At 50.3% G+C, this 18,876-nt stretch overlaps 2 protein-coding genes and 1 long non-coding RNA gene across 3 annotated transcripts; 2 read left to right on the top strand and 1 right to left on the bottom strand.

The window, feature by feature from the left end:
* Nucleotides 1-1,479: 1,479 nt before the first annotated feature.
* On the bottom strand, nucleotides 1,480-5,827 carry LOC123112796 (uncharacterized). The gene is made up of 3 exons (XR_006455715.1): nucleotides 5,658-5,827; nucleotides 1,988-5,571; nucleotides 1,480-1,877 (listed from the first exon to the last, which is right to left on the bottom strand). It is a non-coding gene; the product is annotated as an uncharacterized lncRNA (long non-coding RNA).
* Nucleotides 5,828-5,887: 60 nt separating this feature from the next.
* Nucleotides 5,888-6,533, top strand: LOC123112795 (30S ribosomal protein S31, mitochondrial). Its single transcript, XM_044533890.1, has one exon. The coding sequence runs from the start codon at nucleotides 6,027-6,029 to the stop codon at nucleotides 6,270-6,272; it is 246 nt and encodes an 81-aa protein (XP_044389825.1). The 5' UTR covers nucleotides 5,888-6,026; the 3' UTR covers nucleotides 6,273-6,533.
* Nucleotides 6,534-16,913: 10,380 nt separating this feature from the next.
* Nucleotides 16,914-18,589, top strand: LOC123112794 (homeobox-leucine zipper protein HOX6). Its single transcript, XM_044533889.1, has 2 exons — nucleotides 16,914-17,615; nucleotides 17,757-18,589. The coding sequence occupies exons 1-2, from the start codon at nucleotides 17,274-17,276 to the stop codon at nucleotides 18,162-18,164; spliced, it is 750 nt and encodes a 249-aa protein (XP_044389824.1). The 5' UTR covers nucleotides 16,914-17,273; the 3' UTR covers nucleotides 18,165-18,589.
* Nucleotides 18,590-18,876: the final 287 nt, after the last annotated feature.

The raw sequence follows: 18,876 nt of genomic DNA, 5'->3' as shown, positions 1-18,876 counted from the left end.
GCCGTTGCCAAGTCCATCGTACGCACGCATGGGCACCATGAGCACGAGCAGACACATGAGCCACGGTTTCCCATTCAATTTTACCCGACGCAGACACATGATGCAGCACAGATGCATGGTTACCGCTAGTACTAGCACTAGCAGCAGCAAGGTGCGCGTCGATGGCCACCGCACCGCACGGTGGAACGGTCGGTTATTTTTAGCCGGCCGCGTTTTCCTTGTCCGGCAGGCAGGGGATCAACGCTATAGATATCGCGGCACGTACGTGAGTACGTCCGTTTAGCCACCGCGCGGCTAGCCTAGCTTCACATGGCGGACACGCGGGGTCCCTCGTGAGGGAGTACCTCGCAACGGTTGGTTGGCCGGCGCGGCGTCCAGTCGGGAATCTACCCCCTCTTGTTTCTGCACCCGTCCCCTTCCCTCCTCCTTCCTCTTTCTCCTCGCCTCGCCAAGGAGGGGAGGAGGTAGCTAAAAATTACCTACGTGCACAACAAGAGATAGCCCGGGAACACCTCGCCGGCGGCCGCCGGCCTTGCCGTTTCCCTCTCGCATTCTTCTGCTAAAGCGAGCGAGCGAGCGAGCGGCCTTCCTCCCGGAGGTAACCAACGGATTCACCCACCGATGACCCCTCCTCCCGCATTCTTTTTTCGTCGCGGCGCATGCGTGCGTACGTCCATGTAAGTCTTGGTCCGTTCGTCGCCGTCAGTGGCGAGGAAACGTCCGGATTTTGCCCACACGTCCATCCAAACATGGCAAGAAACAAAGGTCGCAACATCCATTCGGCACCGCCCGCTGGCGCGCCGCTTTCCCCCGAGCTCGTACCGTACGCGCCTAGGTGACAAGCTCCACCGAGAGAAGCTAGGCCGCGCGTGGCCGACGTCGACCGCTCGCCGACCTCGCGTACGTGCGTACCGGCCTCGCACCGCCGGCGTCCGCCCGTGACCTCGCGCTTTTGGCTTTCGCGCGCGCGCTCTGCGTCCGTCCTGCCCGGATAGCTCGACAAGACACGGGCACTACGTGCGCGCGCGGTGACCACGCGAGCGCTAGCCACCGTACGCTCCTCGCTTCATACATACAGCACGCTGATTTCTGTTGGCGTTGGCTCCAGGGAGGAGATGGCGGGCGGGGAGGAGCAGCAGCAGGAGCGGATCCTGGTGTCGGTGCGGCTGCGGCCGATGAACGCCCGGGAGGCGGAGCGCGGTGACGGCACGGAGTAGGAGTGCGCCGGCCCCGCCACGCTCAAGTTCCTCGGCACCATCCCCGAGCGCGCCATGTTCCCCGCCACCTACACCTACGGTACGCCCATTGCATCTCAATTCATCTGCCATGGCAGACAATGCTCATTTCCGAATCGACCGTACGTCTTCCAGACCGGGTGTTCGACCCCGAGTGCAGCACCAGGCAGGTGTACGATGAAGGGGCCAAGGAGGTCGCCCTCTCCGTGCTCAGCGGCATCAACTGTACGTGCCAAAGCATCCATCCATACATCCAATCCAATGCTGTAAAGATGTTTGATGTTTTCCGCCTGCTTGCATGCTTTTCTCTGCAGCGAGCATTTTCGCCTACGGGCAGACGAGCAGCGGCAAGACGTACACCATGGTCGGCATCACGGAGCACAGCATGGCCGAAATTTACGAATATATAGACCAGGTGCATACCGTGCATTGTCTGCATGGCTCTGCTGCTGTTGGTTTGCTTTGTCGGCGCTTAACCTGTGCTCTGCTTCGGGTCTTCAATTCAGCATCCCGACAGGGAGTTCATCCTCAAGTTCTCGGCCATGGAGATATACAACGAGGCCGTCAGGGATCTCCTCAGCTCCGACACCACCCCTCTCCGGCTCCTCGACGACCCGGAGGTGAACTAAAACTGTTTTCTAGCTGAAAGTCATTCAGCAAAATTCTTTTCTATCAGAGTTCATCCTACTCATGGTTGGTGCAACTGTGCTTGAATTGTTCAAGCAGAAAGGAACTGTGGTGGAAAAACTCACCGAGGAAACTCTGAGGGACAAAGGCCATCTACTGGAGCTCCTTGCTGTGTGTGAAGGTGTGGAGCTGAATCCTTTTTTTCTTTCTTTCTTCCACTGAATCGCCCAAACTGGAAATAACATATCCGCAGGCTGCTCAACTGGTTCATTACTGTTTTGATCATTCATTTGTGTTGTGCCACAGCTCAAAGACAGATCGGGGAGACTGCCTTGAACGAAACAAGTTCCAGGTCACACCAAATACTCAGGCTGGTAGGTGCCCTTATGGCCTTATCACACTGAACGACGATCGGTAGTCATTCAATGTTCTGCGAGAATTTGTTTGTGTTCTTACCCTGCTGTGTAAACTGCAGACGGTTGAGAGCTCGGCCAAGCAGTTCCTGGGGAAAGGCAACTCCAGCACCCTTCAGGCTTGCGTGGTATGAAGTGAACACCTTAATTTCTTCCAGTGTTTTAGATTCTTTCGACGATACTACAGTTCCATGCATGGCCTCTGAGCTCCTCCTTCTGCGCAGAACTTCGTTGATCTGGCAGGAAGTGAACGTGCATCACAGACAGCGGCGAGCGGAATGAGGCTGAAGGAGGGCAGTCATATCAATAAGAGTCTTCTTACACTGGGAAAGGTCATTCGCCAGCTCAGGTTTGTTGAATTTCAAGGCATACTTCCTGAAGTACAAGCCCAAGCTCTGACGAACTGGTTGGCTTCTGATGCAGCGGGGGGAGAAACGGCCATATCCCCTACAGAGACTCCAAGCTCACTCGCATATTGCACTCGTCTTTGGGAGGCAACGCGAGGACAGCCATCATCTGCACGATGAGCCCGGCGCACTGCCACGTCGAGCAGTCGAGGAACACGCTCTTGTTTGCAAACTGCGCAAAAAATGTAGCCACCAATGCACAAGTAAATGTCGTAATGTCAGACAAGGCATTAGTGAAGCATCTTCAGAGAGAGCTTACGAGGTTGGAGAATGAGCTCAAGTTTCCTGGATCAGCCTCCTGCTCAAGTCATGCTGAGGTTCTGAAGGAGAAGGATGAACAGATTAAAAAGGTTTGGTTAGTCTTAGTAAATCACCTTTTAATAATCTTCACATTCATGGTAACTAGCTACATTCACAATAATCACCTTGTTTTAAAAATACATAATGTTATGGATTTCCAGCTGGAAGAACAGCTGAAGGAATTGATGGAGGAAAAAGACACGGTTCAATCAGAACTTGAGAATTTCCGCAAAGTTGCAAGTGATGATCAACTCAATTATCTTAAAGCAAGACGATGGGTACTTGCTCTCTCATGTATAACTGTCATTTTTCTCATCTAGAAGTTTTACTTGTGCCTGTAAATACCAAACCGGGTAACCTACCTCTGACAGGATGCACATAGTCGATCTTCAGAATCCCTACCACGTAATATGTCGGAAGATGCACTTTCATGTTCAGATACTTATGACCTAGTCGATCAAGATCTATTAATAGATGCACAGCCAGGGCTCTTTCCGCGCCGACCCAGTAACCATGTTTTCGACAGCATAGATGAATGCCAAGAAAACTTGGTGGCCTACCCAGATGTGCCAGATGTCTCTGAGGAGCACTGCAAGGAAGTACAATGTGTTGAAACCAACGTGCTCAGAGAAAGGATAAGCCAAGAATCCTTTCATGCACAGAAACCTGAAACGCCTGAAAAGGAGAGAAGACCGATGATGGATCAAGCTGAAGATTGTACTGATGAAGAGAAACGTGGTGAAAGCATCACAAAGACAGCAGAAAATGCCATCGAGTTATATGCATGCGATTCTGACCCGTCTTTTGAAATTGAAATATCTAACATTGACGAGGAACCATTGGCCCTGAAGAGGTGTGTGGTAAGCTCCAGGGATACTGTGCTAGCAAGGAGCAACAGCTGCAAAGCAAGCTTCATGGTAATTCCAAACAGCTGGTTTGATGATTCAACAAGTATGAACATGACAACACCCCCAAGTGAAAATTTCAAGTTTCCTCCGAGAAGGCCAGAACAGGCAAGGAGGAACCTGTTTCCTGAAAAAGTTGCCTCGGATGCCATCACCGACAACAGCACAGGAGTGAAGCAGCAAACTGAGCAGAACGACGCATCCCAGCCACAGGCAAGGAGGAACACTGAAGAAGAAAGTGCTGCCAATGACACAAGCCGCGTAACTGAAGTGAAGCAGCAAACTGAGCAGAACGACGCATCCCAGCCACAGGAAAACCGGGTGCAAGCTGGCACGGATTCGTCAACGAGCACCACCTTCGAGTCTCCCTCACGGTGGTCCTTTGATTTTCCAAAGAAGCAGAAAGAGATCATCGAGCTGTGGCATGAGTGTCATATCTCCATAGTGCACAGGACTTACTTCTTCCTCCTCTTCAATGGAGACCACACAGATCACATCTACATGGAGGTAGAGCACAGGCGACTTTCCTTCATCAAGCATTCTTCCATTGCTGATGGTGAGCCGAATGCCACTGTTGCATCAAGGTACTTATCATATGATGATAATGAACACAACTTCAGCTTATCTATAAAACCAATCACAATGAATTGCACACATTGATTCTTGTTATTGTTGCAGTTTAAAGAGTCTTCGGAATGAGAGGGACATGTTGTACAGGCAGATGGTGAGGAAGCTTAGCGGCGCTGAAAAGGAGAGCCTCTACATCAAGTGGGGGATCGACCGGAGCTCTAAGCAACGGAGGCTGCAGCTATCGCGCCTCATCTGGACACAGACTGACATGGAGCATGTGAGGGAGAGCGCTGAGCTCGTCTCGAAAATGGTCCAACATCTGGAGCGAGGACAGGCCATCAAGGAGATGTTTGGGTTGAGCTTCTCGCTGAATCTACGGTCTGGGAAATCTTTCAGCTGGGGTGGATCCTAATCCTGAGTCGTGAGACGAGTTGATGACTTGATTACCATGCATGGAGGTAGACGGATACATATTGCAGCAAGCTGCTCGTCGGGAGAGGACATCGGCTCCAGATTTGGCCCACATGCTTTGCTGATTTATGCAGGTGACCAAATTTTTTGAGAGGGGGAGGGGGGCTTTTGAAAATTGAACCAACCAGACAAAGGGATGCATGCTAATGATTTTGCACTTAACTGTATGATGTATTTCCTGATCAGTGTACACATCATTGCATCTATATTGTGCCAACAGAAGGACTTCACTGGCTCACAGTTTCGCTGTACTCTACCAAGAATTGCTGAAACCAATTTGGCAGTTTCCAGCATCTGTTCCTTTACATTGCTTTCACTCATGAATTTTCGACATAGACATTTTCTCTCATCGGTTCCAGCACAAACATAGTGGATACCATAGAAAGAGCATAATAGAATGCCAAGCGTGTAAAATATAGGTCTAAGTTTCTCAAAACTCAGATTTCAGGTCCTGTCATACAAATTGAGTTCAAAAAATCACATGTAAAAAGGGATGTCCTGCCATTAATCCCACCTCTTCACCCCCCTTATCCTCACCCACTGGAGCTGGAAATCCAGGATAAGGAGAAAATAGAGGTGAAATTTGAAAGCGTGAGTTGGAATTTTTCAGCTGGAGGAAGCTGAACTCATCAGCTTTCAAAACCTTCCACGAATCGTAAACAATCAACCACATTAGAAAAGAAGTTCATAACCCGAATTAGGTTTAGGGTTCTGGGCTTTCTGGCAAACCTCCGGCTCCCGCGACGCGGCGTGTAGAACGGCGGAGGATTGTACGACGGCGCGGCGCGGCGGTTTTCGGGCGGCGGAGCGGCCACACGGACGGCATGCGGCGGCGCGGCGGGGTTGTTTTCCCCTACGGCGCGGCATCCGACCGGAGCGGAACCAGCCTTTTCGTGTGGGCTTCTTTGCAGTTTTATTGGGCCTAGAAGAAACAGCTGGGCTTTCGTTAACTCTCTCGTGGGCCCTGGAACCCTTCCTCACACTTGGCCAGTTCTCGCCTCCTCTCTTCCCTTCTCCTCTCGCGGACGGTTGATCCAAAGGCGGCGGCGGCTGCGGCGGCGCTACGCTGCGGCAGGCATCGAGCTCGGCGGCGGAATCATGGCGCTGCGGATGGCGGCGGCGGCGCTCGTGCGGCGCCTGGCGCCGGCGCGCCCTCCGGCGCTCCTGGCGGAGGCGGAGGCCGTGACGTGCGGGCGCGGGGACAAGAAGACCAAGCGCGGGAAGCGGTTCAAGGGCTCCTACGGCAACTCACGGCCGAAGCGGGAGAAGAAGATCGAGCGCATTAAGGACCGCGTCGAGGTGCCCCGCTCCACCCCGTGGCCCCTCCCCTTCAAGCTCATCTGAGCTCAGCCTCGGTTCGTCAGGCTACCTAGGGTTTTACTTTACCCCCTACCGATTACTGCTATTCTCAGCTGGTTTCCTTTAGCTCCACTTCCATGGCTGCGCCTGGGCAGGCATGTGTTTTACTTAGTTGTTTCCCAAATTAGGCTGTGTTGGATATGTACTATCGGATTGAATTGCCATGTTGCAACCATTTTCCACAGCGCAGTCGCTCTGTCATCGTGTTATCTGGATGATGGTGATAATAAATCATTGCAAATGAAATTTTATAGTCACGGATTTATACAGTTGTTAACAATACTAGTATGCAATAAGCGGGCTTAGCTATGGTTTTCTTTTTGTTCGATTGTAGAAGAGTACCCATTTCTGAGTACTGGGCTTTCATCAATTTGTACATGAATAATGCCCAATTAAATGTTTAGGCTGGCAAAAATCGCTCAACACCATTTTATTGCGTACAGTGATGTTGGCAACTTGCCATTCATGTCATTGCTTTGATCATCCACATGACTTGAATCACTCTGGCATGGCAGAGCTTTAAAATTGCATGTCACAGTTGCGTATTTCTGTTTAGAGTTATGCCGGTGATGTTATTGCTACAACATGAGCAAAGTATACATAATGTTATGTGTTTTGTGCCACTGGTTTTCTGCTAGCATGTTGGGTGATCTTTGACTAATCTGTAGCCAAAACATATCTTAACGTTGCCTACAACGATGTCCTTTTCTCACCTTGTTTTAAAATTCTGATTCTTATGTAAACTAGTGTTTCTTGAACATGCACATTACGGTTGCCTTTACGCAACAAGTATTGAAAATCTTATCTACATAAGGACATATCCACAAGCATAATGCAGAACTGGTATAGATATACAAGTAGGTTAAGAAGAGAGTTAATTACATATGTCCTTTTCAATATCAATTCAGAATGTCAATGACAACATCTTTTTTTGTTCCCAAAGTTAAATTTGCGATGTAAATTCTGTGTGTGACATGTTTTGTTAGCTTTGCCACTAGGTCACCTAAACCATAGCTGAATTTTATGGTTTAAATTGTCTAAAATGTACCTTGTGCCACCGGGTCAAATGAACCATAGATCAGCCCATTGCTAGCTTGACACATGTAGATTGACAGCTAGGCCACTTGGTATTATTTATTTTGCTTCTGTTTTCCGTTGGAAAATAGTCCAAGCCATCCATGACGGTGTACTGGCGAGCAGTCAGTTCGGCATATTGAGGATGATGACAACAAATCGTCACCAACAGTAGATCTTGTGAACACGGCTGGAATTGCTTGGATGTATGCTGATGATTTGCATAGGTACTTCTCCTGCAGTTGTATTCGTTAAGCCTGCTACTTATCGTATGGACTAGAAGCACCACAACTTGCATCTCTCTTGCATGCTTTTGTGCAAGTTACCTCCTCTTGCTGGATGTGGTGAATCTTTTGTTTCCCTTTGGCCTGCGGCCACTCCATCTCCATGCCCCTGCTTTGGTCCGCTCAAGTTGCCGTCAGGTGATGGATCGTGGATCAGTGAGCAATGACTGACCATGACAAGTGAGCGACCACATGGATTTCGTGCCAACGACCAGATTTTCGGTTTCTCTCCAAGCTTACTTTCTGTAGCACCATTTCTCAGAGCAACGGGAAGCAACCTATGCGATGCTTGGACTGACAGACTGATAGTAACACGGCTGACACTAGGCTCCTCAATACGGGTGTACTGTAATCCGAGGTGAAGGTATCATCTTCGGTCACCCGGAGTGCCTGCTCCAGGATACATCTGTCCTGTACGGTCATCTGGATGCAGCCATTCTGTTCTCTTAGAGCTCTGTTGATCTTGATCCCACCAATGGATGGCGTTTATGAATAGAATCATCAGCTGTCCTCGTCGAACCCATATGTCCAGCTGTATGATGTGAGCCCGTGCTGTGGATGGTTGTTCATGCTTCATTCCCGGGCTTCTCCTGGTCGGATAAACCACCCCGTACTCCAAGCTTACTTTAACCGAATCTTCAGAAGTAAGTTTTGTTCTTATTATTGCAATGTATCATACTATTCATGGTTGAATCTAGCATTTCTTTGCATTGATCGTTGTTCCATGACTGGATGCCATTGGAGTAGAGTTTGGGACTATTATAATTCACAACTTTATATTCTTCATGCACTCCTTATAGCTTACTGATGACTTAAAACTTGTCGTGTATTAACTTTATAATGGCTGGATTTTGTAATACAAATTTTTTGCGGAATGTTCTCTGGACATTATTATGTTCTACTCCCTCCGTTCGGAATTACTCGTCCAAGAAATGAATGTATCTAGATGTATTTTAGTTGTAGATACATCCATTTTTGTGACAAGTAATTCAGAACGGAGGGAGTAACTCATTATCCTTGCTGCTATTTGCAAGATGTTGACTGTTTACTCTGATTTCTTGTTGTGATGCTGAAGATGCATTCTTATTGTCATTTGTATCACCATCTTGACTATTTGAAAACAGTAATAGCTGCAAAACTATTTAATTGCATGTACTTCGAGGTAGGGCCTGCTGACTCATTCCAGTTTTTTTGTCATGGCTTGAAGATATAATGTTGTTGGCAACTTGCCATTCATGTCATTGCTTTGACCATCAAAAAAATTCTAAATTGCATGTCTCAGTTGCATATTTTTTGTTAAACACATAATGTTATGTGTTTTGTGCCACTAATTTTCTGCTAACATGGTGGGTGCTCTTTGAATAATCGGTAGCCAAAACATCTTTAAACGGTGTCCTTTTCTCACCTTGTTTTAAAATTCAGGTTTCTTATGTAAACTAGTGTTTCCCAAACACGAACACACTGCGGCCGTCTTCACGCAACAAGTATTGGAAAATCTTATCTACACAAGGACATATTCGCAAGCATAATGCAGAACTGGTATAGATATACGAGTAGGTTACAGAGTTAATTACATATGTCCTTTTCAATATCAATTCCGACTGTCAATGATAACATCGTTTTCTTGTCTCCAATGGTAACACGGTCAAGTTACGGTGTGAAATGGCTTTTAATTTTTTCCAATGTTAAACGTGTGATATAAAATCTGTTTGGGGTATATACTTTGTTGTCTTTTGTCACTAGGTCACCTAAACCATAGCTGAATTTTATGGTTTAAGTTGTCTGAGATATATTTTTTGTTACTGGATTAAACGAGCCACAGAATAAGCCCAATGCTAGTTTGACAAATGTAGATTGACAGCGAGGGCAGTTGGTATTATTATTTTTGCTTCTGTTCTACCTTGGGGCAGTAGTCCACCTTTATACTAAAGGCTGGAAGAGAAGAACCTTAATATTAAACCAAGTTTCGAGAACTTTTTGGTGACTTGATTGGTTCCCTTCCTCTAATTTTCACAGGATGATTTCCGTGAAGTTTATCTTGATCACCATTCTATGATATTTTCTGGATACTTTTGTGAAGCTTTTTCTGTATACCTGACAAAATAGTCAACTAGTCGATAATTTGGATTTCTTGGGAGTTCAATTTGATGCCGTAGGGTTCGGCGCACCAAGGACGGCGACAAATTGTCACAGCCGGTGGATCTCTCGAACACGGCTGGAGTCGTCTGGACGTTTGATGATGATGGTATGGGCACTTCTGCAGTTTTATTCGTATAGTTTGCTACTTATACTGTACTCCCTCCGTTCCTAAATATAAGTCTTTCTAGAGATTATACTAGGTGGACTACATACGGAGCAAAATGAATGAATCTAAACTTAAAATGCATCTATATACATCCGTATGTGGTTTATAGTGGAATCTCTAGAAAGACTTACATTTAGGAACAGAGGGAGTATATAGAAAACATAATTTCTATACATCTCTCTTACATACTCCCTCTGTAAAGAAATAGCGATCTGAACGCTCTTATATTTCTTTATGCATGGAGTACTTATTTACTAGTGTATGTAAGTTATTTCCTCTTGCTGGATGTGGGGCATCTTTTGTTTCTCTTTGGCGCGCAGCCAGTCCATCTCCATGCCCCTGCTTTGGTCCGCTCAAGTAGCCGTCAGGTGTTGGATCGTGGATCAGTGAGCAGTGCCTGACCATGACAAGTGAGCGACCACACAAATTTCGTGCGAAAGACCAGATTCTCCGTTCCTCCCCCCGTTAACTGTCTGCGACCACATCCAGCAAGAGGAAATAACATATGCGGTGTTTGGACAGGCAGACTGGTAGTAGCAACACCCTGACGCTCGACTCTTCGATACGGGTGTACTGTAATCCGAGATGAAGGTATCATCTTCAGTCACCCGGACGGAGTGCCTACCTGCTCCGGGATGCATCTGTCATCTGGAGGCAGCCCTTGGGGTCTCTGAGAGCTCCGTTGATCCTGATCCCACCAATGGATGGCTTATACGAGTCAAGAGAATCACCAGATGTCCTCGTCGATCCCGTAGGTCCGGCTGGGTGGTGTGAGCCCGTGCTGGGTGGCTGTTGATGCTTCATTCCCGGGCTTGTCCTGGTCGGATAAACCACCCCCGCTCCCGAGTCCTGCCTGGTAGGATCAGGACGGGCCTGAATGCAGGTTCCATCTACTTAACCGGAGGACATGGTAACTAGTTCAAATCAGCGAGTACACGATAGAGCCGGAGGAGTGCTAACCAAGACCTTAGCAAAACGACGACACTGGCGTTACTACCACGCACGGTGTCCGGTGCCTCAGCCGGTGCCGGTGGTGGGCACCACGGCACGAGCGGCGCGGGAGGGAGGGTGGCGTGACCTCGCACGCAACTGCAAACTACACTGTTTACAGATCCCTCGGGTGCACTGTATCTGTATATACTAGAGTACCACAGTAACAGCATCGAAGCACATATACAGGCAGAGATATATACTTGTAAGATAAGCAGCAGGCACTGTAGCGGCGGCATGGCGCGGCGTGTGTGCCCGGCCGGCCAAGGCCAACGGCGGGTGGTGGATGGCGATGGCCAATGGGGAGGAGAAAGGTGGCGGGCTGGACGGATGGACCTAAATAAAGAGGGTTAAAGGCGGGAGGCCGCCAAATCCAGACACTGTTGGAGCCACAGTCCCTGCCGGGCCCCTGTGCGGCGGATTCCGGCCGGGGCGCCGGGGCGTGGTACGCCGCGCTGCTGGCCGGCTCCTCGCCGCTCGTTCCTTCCCTCCCGTGCCATGCCATGCCATTGCCAGAAGAGGATGATGGGTCCGTCAGTGTACCGCGCGTGTACACGTACCTAATCTCTACTGTACTGCTGGCTGGCCCCGCGACGTCGATGCATGCTGCGCTGCTGGCTGGCCCCGCGACGTCGATGCATGCTGCGCGTACAGTCCTCCTGTTTTTTCTCTCAAGCTTTTCAAGATTCGGTCCAGTCAGAAGAAAAAAGGGTTTGAATCCGGTTCCTGCCTATCCCGAGACGCCACCCGTTCTTGTCTCATTTTCACCTCTGCCTGGTGTTTGCTCCTGCCTGCTACGGAGAACAGCTCACAGATCTTCAAGTTCAAGCTAGTAGTGATTAATAAGAAGGGATGTCAGGCATCCAAGTCCAAAACAACGTCTTAGCTTGATATTCCACGCAGCGATCGAGTGTGAAAGAAGGGCAGGAACTTATCCACCAGTCAACGATGATAAGCATACTCCAAAGTAACTTGGCAAGACACGGAAACCCGAGGGATGGGTACGTGTGCGGGGATGGATAAGTGACAAGACAGTAACCGGAAAGGAATCAAAACGAGCAGGGAACAATCGGCACCGGATGGTTGGAGTAGAGTAGTAGTTTAGTTTACATGGAGAGGAGGGGTCAGTCAGTGGGTGGACCTTGAAAGCGTCTGTCAAACTTTGCTGCTGTGCGATCACACGCGCCCAAACAGAACTCGCCAGCGGCGCCAGGAAAGCGGGACACCTGGATTGCATGTGCGCGACCGTGGGAGTCCCTTTTAGAAAACTGAAAACCGTGGAAAGTGTAGGATAATCCACCCTTTTCGTCGCGTTTATCCGCTCCATATATTCCCCCGTTCAGTACGTGAACCAAACGTGCTGCCGTGTAGTACATGTACGTTAGGGTATCTCAAACGCCGTAAAACGCCTGCAAACATTCGGATTGACGTGTACAGATCTTTTTTGTCGTCAACGCGGTGTCGCATATGGCCTAGACGCGTCGGCGTGTCCGAACTCCTACAGAGCGGATGCAAAGTTTGGGAATATTTGCAGGAGTCCGGACCTCCCTCTCGTAGGACTCTGACAACTTCCGCCCACCCAAAATCCCACCTGGAGCCCGCACATTTGGCCACGCCCGCACTATTTCCATGCCAAAGCCCGCACATTCCCACCCGCTCCAGCCGATCGTCGTCACCCTCCATCCCAGTTCCCGCCCTTTTCGCCTTCCGGCGCCGCATGGATCTGTTAATAGCGTTGCTGGAGCCGGAGAAGGAGGATCCAAAGGTGGGTGCCAGAGCCCTATATGTGTTTGTTGTTTGGGCGGATATGCTATATGTTTTGACCATGTCGTCTTTTGCTACGCCTTCCGTGCAGCTATGTACTTGGAGTTGGAGAAGAAGAACTTCATCCCATGCATTGTTGGTAGAAATTGAATAGGCAACCCAAATGGCTCCTATCCAATGTCAATACTGTCAAAACCGCCGGCATCGGCAATGAAGATGAAGGTGGTGATGCAACCGACCCAACAAAAGGAGAGACATCCAAGAAGATCAAAAGGGGGTCCAGAGGTAGAAGAGGGAGGTGGAGGAGAGACGAGAAGGGGCGATGACCAAGATGACAGAGAAGTTCGAGGGCATCATGGACTAGAAGAAGGAGGCATGTGCCAAGCGCCATGACATCAACTAGAAATGGAAGGCAAATGGGTTTGGCATCTTGGCGGGACGGAGAAGAAGATCAACCTCGAAGTGAAAAGGGCCAAGCTCCAAGCTCGAAGAAAATGTTGACTATGAAGATGGACGAGTTGGATCCCGATGCAACAAAGCTCATGCAAGCGGTCCATGCAAAAAGTTGTTGAAGCGCTTGGCGACAGAGTGAAGGAAATATGCCCTAGAGGCAATAATAAAGTTATTATTTATTTCCTCATATCATGATAAATGTTTATTATTCATGCTAGAATTGTATTAACCGGAAACATGATACATGTGTGAATACATAGACAAACATAGTGTCACTAGTATGCCTCTACTTGACTAGCTCATTAATCAAAGATGGTTATGTTTCCTAACCATAGACATGTGTTGTCATTTGATTAATGGGATCACATCATTAGGAGAATGTTGTGATTGACTTGACCCATTCCGTTAGCTTAGCACTTGATCGTTTAGTATGTTGCTATTGCTTTCTTCATGACTTATACAAAGTTCCTACAACTATGAGATTGTGCAACTCCCGTTTACCGGAGGAACACTTTGTGTGCTACCAAACGTCACAACGTAACTGGGTGATTATAAAGGTACTCTACAGGTGTCTCCAAAGGTACATGTTGAGTTGGCATAATTTGAGATTAGGTTTTGTCACTCCGATTGTCGGAGAGGTATCTCTGGGCCCTCTCGGTAATACTCATCACTTAAGCCTTGCAAGCATTGTAACTAATGAGTTAGTTATGAAATGATGTATTACGGAACGAGTAAAGAGACTTGCTGGTAACGAGATTGAACTAGGTATTGGATACCGACGATCGAATCTCGGGCAAGTAACATACCGATGACAAAGGGAACAACGTATGTTGTTATGCGGTTTGACCGATAAAGATCTTCGTAGAATATGTAGGAACCAATATGAACATCCAGGTTCCACTATTGGTTATTGACCGAGAATAGCTCTAGGTCATGTCTACATAGTTCTCGAACCCGTAGGGTCCGCACGCTTAACGTTACGATGACAGTTTTATTATGAGTTTATAAGTTTTGATGTACCGAAGTTTGTTCGGAGTCCCGGATGTGATCATGGACATGACGAGGAGTCTCGAAATGGTTGAGACATAAAGATTGATATATTGGACGACTATATTCGGACACCGGAAGTGTTCCGGGTGATTTCGAAGAAAACCGGAGTGCCGGAGGGTTACCGGAACCCCCCCGGGAGAGTTAATGGGCCACATGGGCCTTGGTGGGAAGAGAGAGGGGCGGCCAGGGTGGGCCGCGTGCCCCCTCTCCCTCTGGTCCGAATTGGACTAGGAGGGGGGGGGGGCGGCACCCCCCTTTCCTTTCCCCCTCTCCCCCTTCCTCCCCCCTCCTAGTAGGAGTAGGAAAGGAGGAATCCTACTCCTACTAGGAGGAGGATTCCTCCTCCTTGGCGCGCCCCAAGGGGACGGCCGGCCTCCGCCCTTGCTCCTTTATATACGGGGGCAGGGGGGCACCCTAGGACACACAAGTTGATCTACGGATCGTTCCTTAGCCGTGTGCGGTGCCCCCCTCCACCATATTCCACCTCGGTCATATCGGCACGGAGTTTAGGCGAAGCCCTGCGCAGGTAGAACATCATCATCGTCACCACGCCGTCGTGCTGACGGAACTCATCCCCGACGCTTTGCTGGATTGGAGCCCGTGGAACGTCATCGAGCTGAACGTGTGCTGAACACGGAGGTGCCGTACGTTCGGTGCTTGGATCGGTCGAGTCGTGAAGACGTACGACTACATCAACCGCGTTGTGATAATGCTTCCGCTTACGGTCTACGAGGATACGTGGACAACACTCTCCCCTCTCGTTGCTATGCCATCACCATGATCTTGCGTGTGCGTGGGAAATTTTTTGAAATTACTAAGTTCCCCTACACAGAGATGGAGGAGCCGGAAGCTGTAGAGGAGCCGGCGGCAGAGTGATGAGGGAGGAGCCACGAACAACTAGTCTAGGAGGACAAAAATTGCACGAACCATTGGACTAGCACTTTTGTGATCGGGCACATATGTAAAAACTTCTAAACCTCCACCTTTTTTGTTCATGAAGATTGCATATCTATGCACCTCATCAAATTTAATTATCAACATTTACACAGTGTAGATAGGGCCGGGTTGGACGGATGTCCTAGGCATGATGTTGGATGACCAGCTCTCGTATCTGCGTCCACGGACAGATAGAGTTTCCCTTTAGTGGCACGCCATTCGAGATGCTCTTAGTGTCGTTCCGCAGTTGATGAAGTTAGATGCGGCGAAGTAATGCAATCTAGAAGATTGCATATCTATGCACCTCATCAAATTTATCAACATTTACACTGTGTATGGATATGGCCGGGTTTGGACGGATGTTGTAGACATGATGTTGGATGACTGGCTCTGGTATCCGTGTCCACGGACAAATAGAGTTTCCGTTTAGCGCCACGGCGTTCGAGATGCTCTTAGCGCCATTCCGCAGGTGATGAAGTTAGATGTGGAGGAATGACGCAATCTAGTCTGAAAGAGTACCGATGATCACGATTCGCAAGAAAAAAAGTACCGATGATCACTGCAAGCGTCCAGGCACTGTACTAAGGTCAAAAGTTCGGGGGCAAAATTTGATGTAAATAGAAGCGGCAGTACCCGAGGCACCCGCGCTTTGGCACGGCGCGTCCGCGTGCTCCGGTGTCGATACCGCGCGCGCGTTCTTCAGTCGCCACACGTACGGGACACGAGCCGCACAGACAGAACCGGCAGCAGCGGGCGGGACGCCGAGATCCCCACGGCACGGTGCGGCGCACGGTGACTCCGTACGTCGTGCGTCGTACCACGCCCAGTCCTGGCCGTCGCCGTACCACTGCTCCCGAGGCCCTGGCGGCGGCGTACGGAGCCTAGCAGGGCAGGTGCGTGGCCTGTCACGGCGACGCGACGCCACCGCCGATCCGACACGTCCCGCCACCGCGCGATTCCCCGAGTCCCAACCAACCAGCCAACCAGCCAACACACCCCGCGCACGCAACTCAAAGAAACGCGACGCGCCGGGAGCACCAACCGTGTGCGCTCTGCTAGCTCGACGTGGCACGTACGCGCCGCGCGCGGCGCCGTGCGGCGTACGTGGCCGCCAGGCTAGTCATAGTGGGAGTAACTTAGCAAGTAACATAGCGCACTTCAAGAATTTTTTGCTTATGTGGCATGTAGTTAATGAGAAGTGGTAACATACTCCTTCTGTCTAGGTGTGTAAATCATCTTACGAAAATCAAATAATCCCAAAATACTTAGGCGCGGTACATTAACTCTCATTTCGTTTCTTGTTTCGTGACATATCAACCAATAAGAGATGTGGGCCATGCATGCTTTAAATGATTTGAGACTATCAAACACGGACATGCATTGGTTAGTTCATTGCATGCATTGTTATTAATTAGCAAAATCACATTAAGTTCTCTCGTTTTCCCCTCCACCTTGGTCATGGTGCGCAACGTAAAATGACTTACACACCTAGACGGAGGGAGTAATATGTTACTGTAACATAGCGCTTTTCAAGACAAGATGAGTCTAAAAGCTAATTAATGAAGTCCTTTATGACACTACTACTATATTACTTTGCACTATGAAGATAGTAACTTAGACTAGTGACATATGTATGACACTAGTCTAAGTTACTCCCCAGTATGACCAGCCTAACAGACGCCAGGGAGGGATCATATCAGGAGAAGCAGCTAAGCCTAAGCCTAAGCTGGCTAGGTGCGCTCCCAAGTCTTTGCCCCGCCCGGCCCAGCGACAGCGACGCCGGCCGGGGCGTGCGGGGCCGCGCGCCCCGCCCGGGCTCCATCCATCGCCTAGCTGCACCTACAGCTACAGCTATAGAGAGAGGAGAGGCGAGGAGACGAGAGACCCGGCTACGCATGCACGCCACCGCGCTCCATTGGCCGCCCCGTTGCCATCACCGCGCCCATCGCCCCATCCTCCGATTAAACTACTCCATCGCTAGTAAGCAGAATCGATCACAGCAAGCTCGCGCACCTGCGATCCGTCCTCCATTAGCTCCTCCTCTTCCCCTTGCTCCTCCAGATCAGGTGCATGACCGCGCCCGCGCTCAGGTGGCCGGCGAGACCTAGCTAGGTAGGGAGGGAGGGAGCGATGGAGCAGGGGGAGGAGGACGGGGACTGGATGATGGAGCCGGCGGCGGGGAAGAAGGGCGGGGTGATGATCGACAGGAAGAAGCGCTTCAGCGAGGAGCAGATCAAGTCGCTCGAGTCCATGTTCGCCACGCAGACCAAGCTGGAGCCCCGCCAGAAGCTGCAGCTGGCCCGGGAGCTCGGCCTGCAGCCGCGCCAGGTCGCCATCTGGTTCCAGAACAAGCGCGCGCGCTGGAAGTCCAAGCAGCTCGAGCGCCAGTACGCCGCGCTCCGCGACGACTACGACGCGCTCCTCTCCAGCTACGACCAGCTCAAGAAGGACAAGCAAGCGCTCGTCAACCAGGTATGTACTACTATGTCTCTGCTCTACTACGTACCATGTGTTAATTTCGCCGTGCTCTCCGGCCGGTGGCGGCGTGCTCCGTGTGGTGGTGCCGGTGGCTAATGCGCGGTCGACGGGTTCTTGCTTTGCCTGTCCGTGCAGCTGGAGAAGCTGGCGGAGATGCTGCGGGAGCCGGGCGGGGCCAAGTGCGGAGATAATGCCGGCGCTGCCGCCAGGGACGACGTGCGCTTGGCCGTGGCCGGCATGAGCATGAAGGACGAGTTCGTGGACGCTGGCGGGGCCAGCAAGCTATACTCGGCGTCCGAGGGCTGCGGCGGCAGCGGCAAGCTCTCGCTCTTCGGCGAGGACGACGACGACGCGGGCCTCTTCCTCCGGCCCTCGCTGCAGCTGCCAACCGCGCACGACGGCGGCTTCACGGCGTCGGGGCCGGCCGAGTACCAGCAGCAGTCGCCGTCGTCGTTCCCGTTCCACTCGAGCTGGCCGTCGTCCGCGGCGGAGCAGACCTGCAGCAGCTCCCAATGGTGGGAGTTCGAGTCCCCGAGCGAGTAATGGTCGGTCAAGCACCATAGAAGAACTCGCCGACGTGATCGATCATGCAACGGATCAGTGTTCGTAACGCAGAGCACTACTGCCGTCGAATCCGTGGAGAAGAGGACGCGATCGATCGATCATATGCATGCAACCGATGGTGGTACGGTGTCAGTGTGTACATAGCTCGAAACCCAGGTCTGTCCAGTCCAGGCCAGGCAGTCTCCTCCCTCTCAATCAGCAGTCAGCACGCCATTTTTCTTCACCCTCTTCCTCTTCAATTACTTGCTCTTGTTAATTACTACCTGGCACACCGTGTAATCCGTCGAAATTAGTTACAAAACCAAACTCATAGAGATCAATCTTCAGATGCAAGTGCAACTAGCTAGCTAGGCAAATATGCATGGCTGTTCATCATGTGGCCACTTAATAAGCTTTCTCTCTTCTCTTGCTGTGATCATTTGGTTCCTTGGGACGCAACACAATGATTGCGAGATCATGGCTGACTGGAATAGCTAGCTAGATTGAGAAGAAGCATGTGGGGAAAGCTAGAGAGGTCCAGGCTGCTAGATCAAGATTCTTTCACGAGAAGAGAAGGGGAATCGAACAACACACTCATCACTAGCTAGTGACTAGTAGCACTGCAGTACGGGATAGTACAGGCCAGGCCAGGGTGGCACAGATCACAGAACGTGCATCCGGCCATTGTTAATTTCAAGCAAATGCATGGCAA

The sequence above is a fragment of the Triticum aestivum genome, chromosome 5B, assembly GCF_018294505.1.
Source record: "Triticum aestivum cultivar Chinese Spring chromosome 5B, IWGSC CS RefSeq v2.1, whole genome shotgun sequence".
NCBI lineage: Eukaryota > Viridiplantae > Streptophyta > Magnoliopsida > Poales > Poaceae > Triticum > Triticum aestivum.
This window is presented reverse-complemented; position numbering and strand designations above follow the sequence as displayed.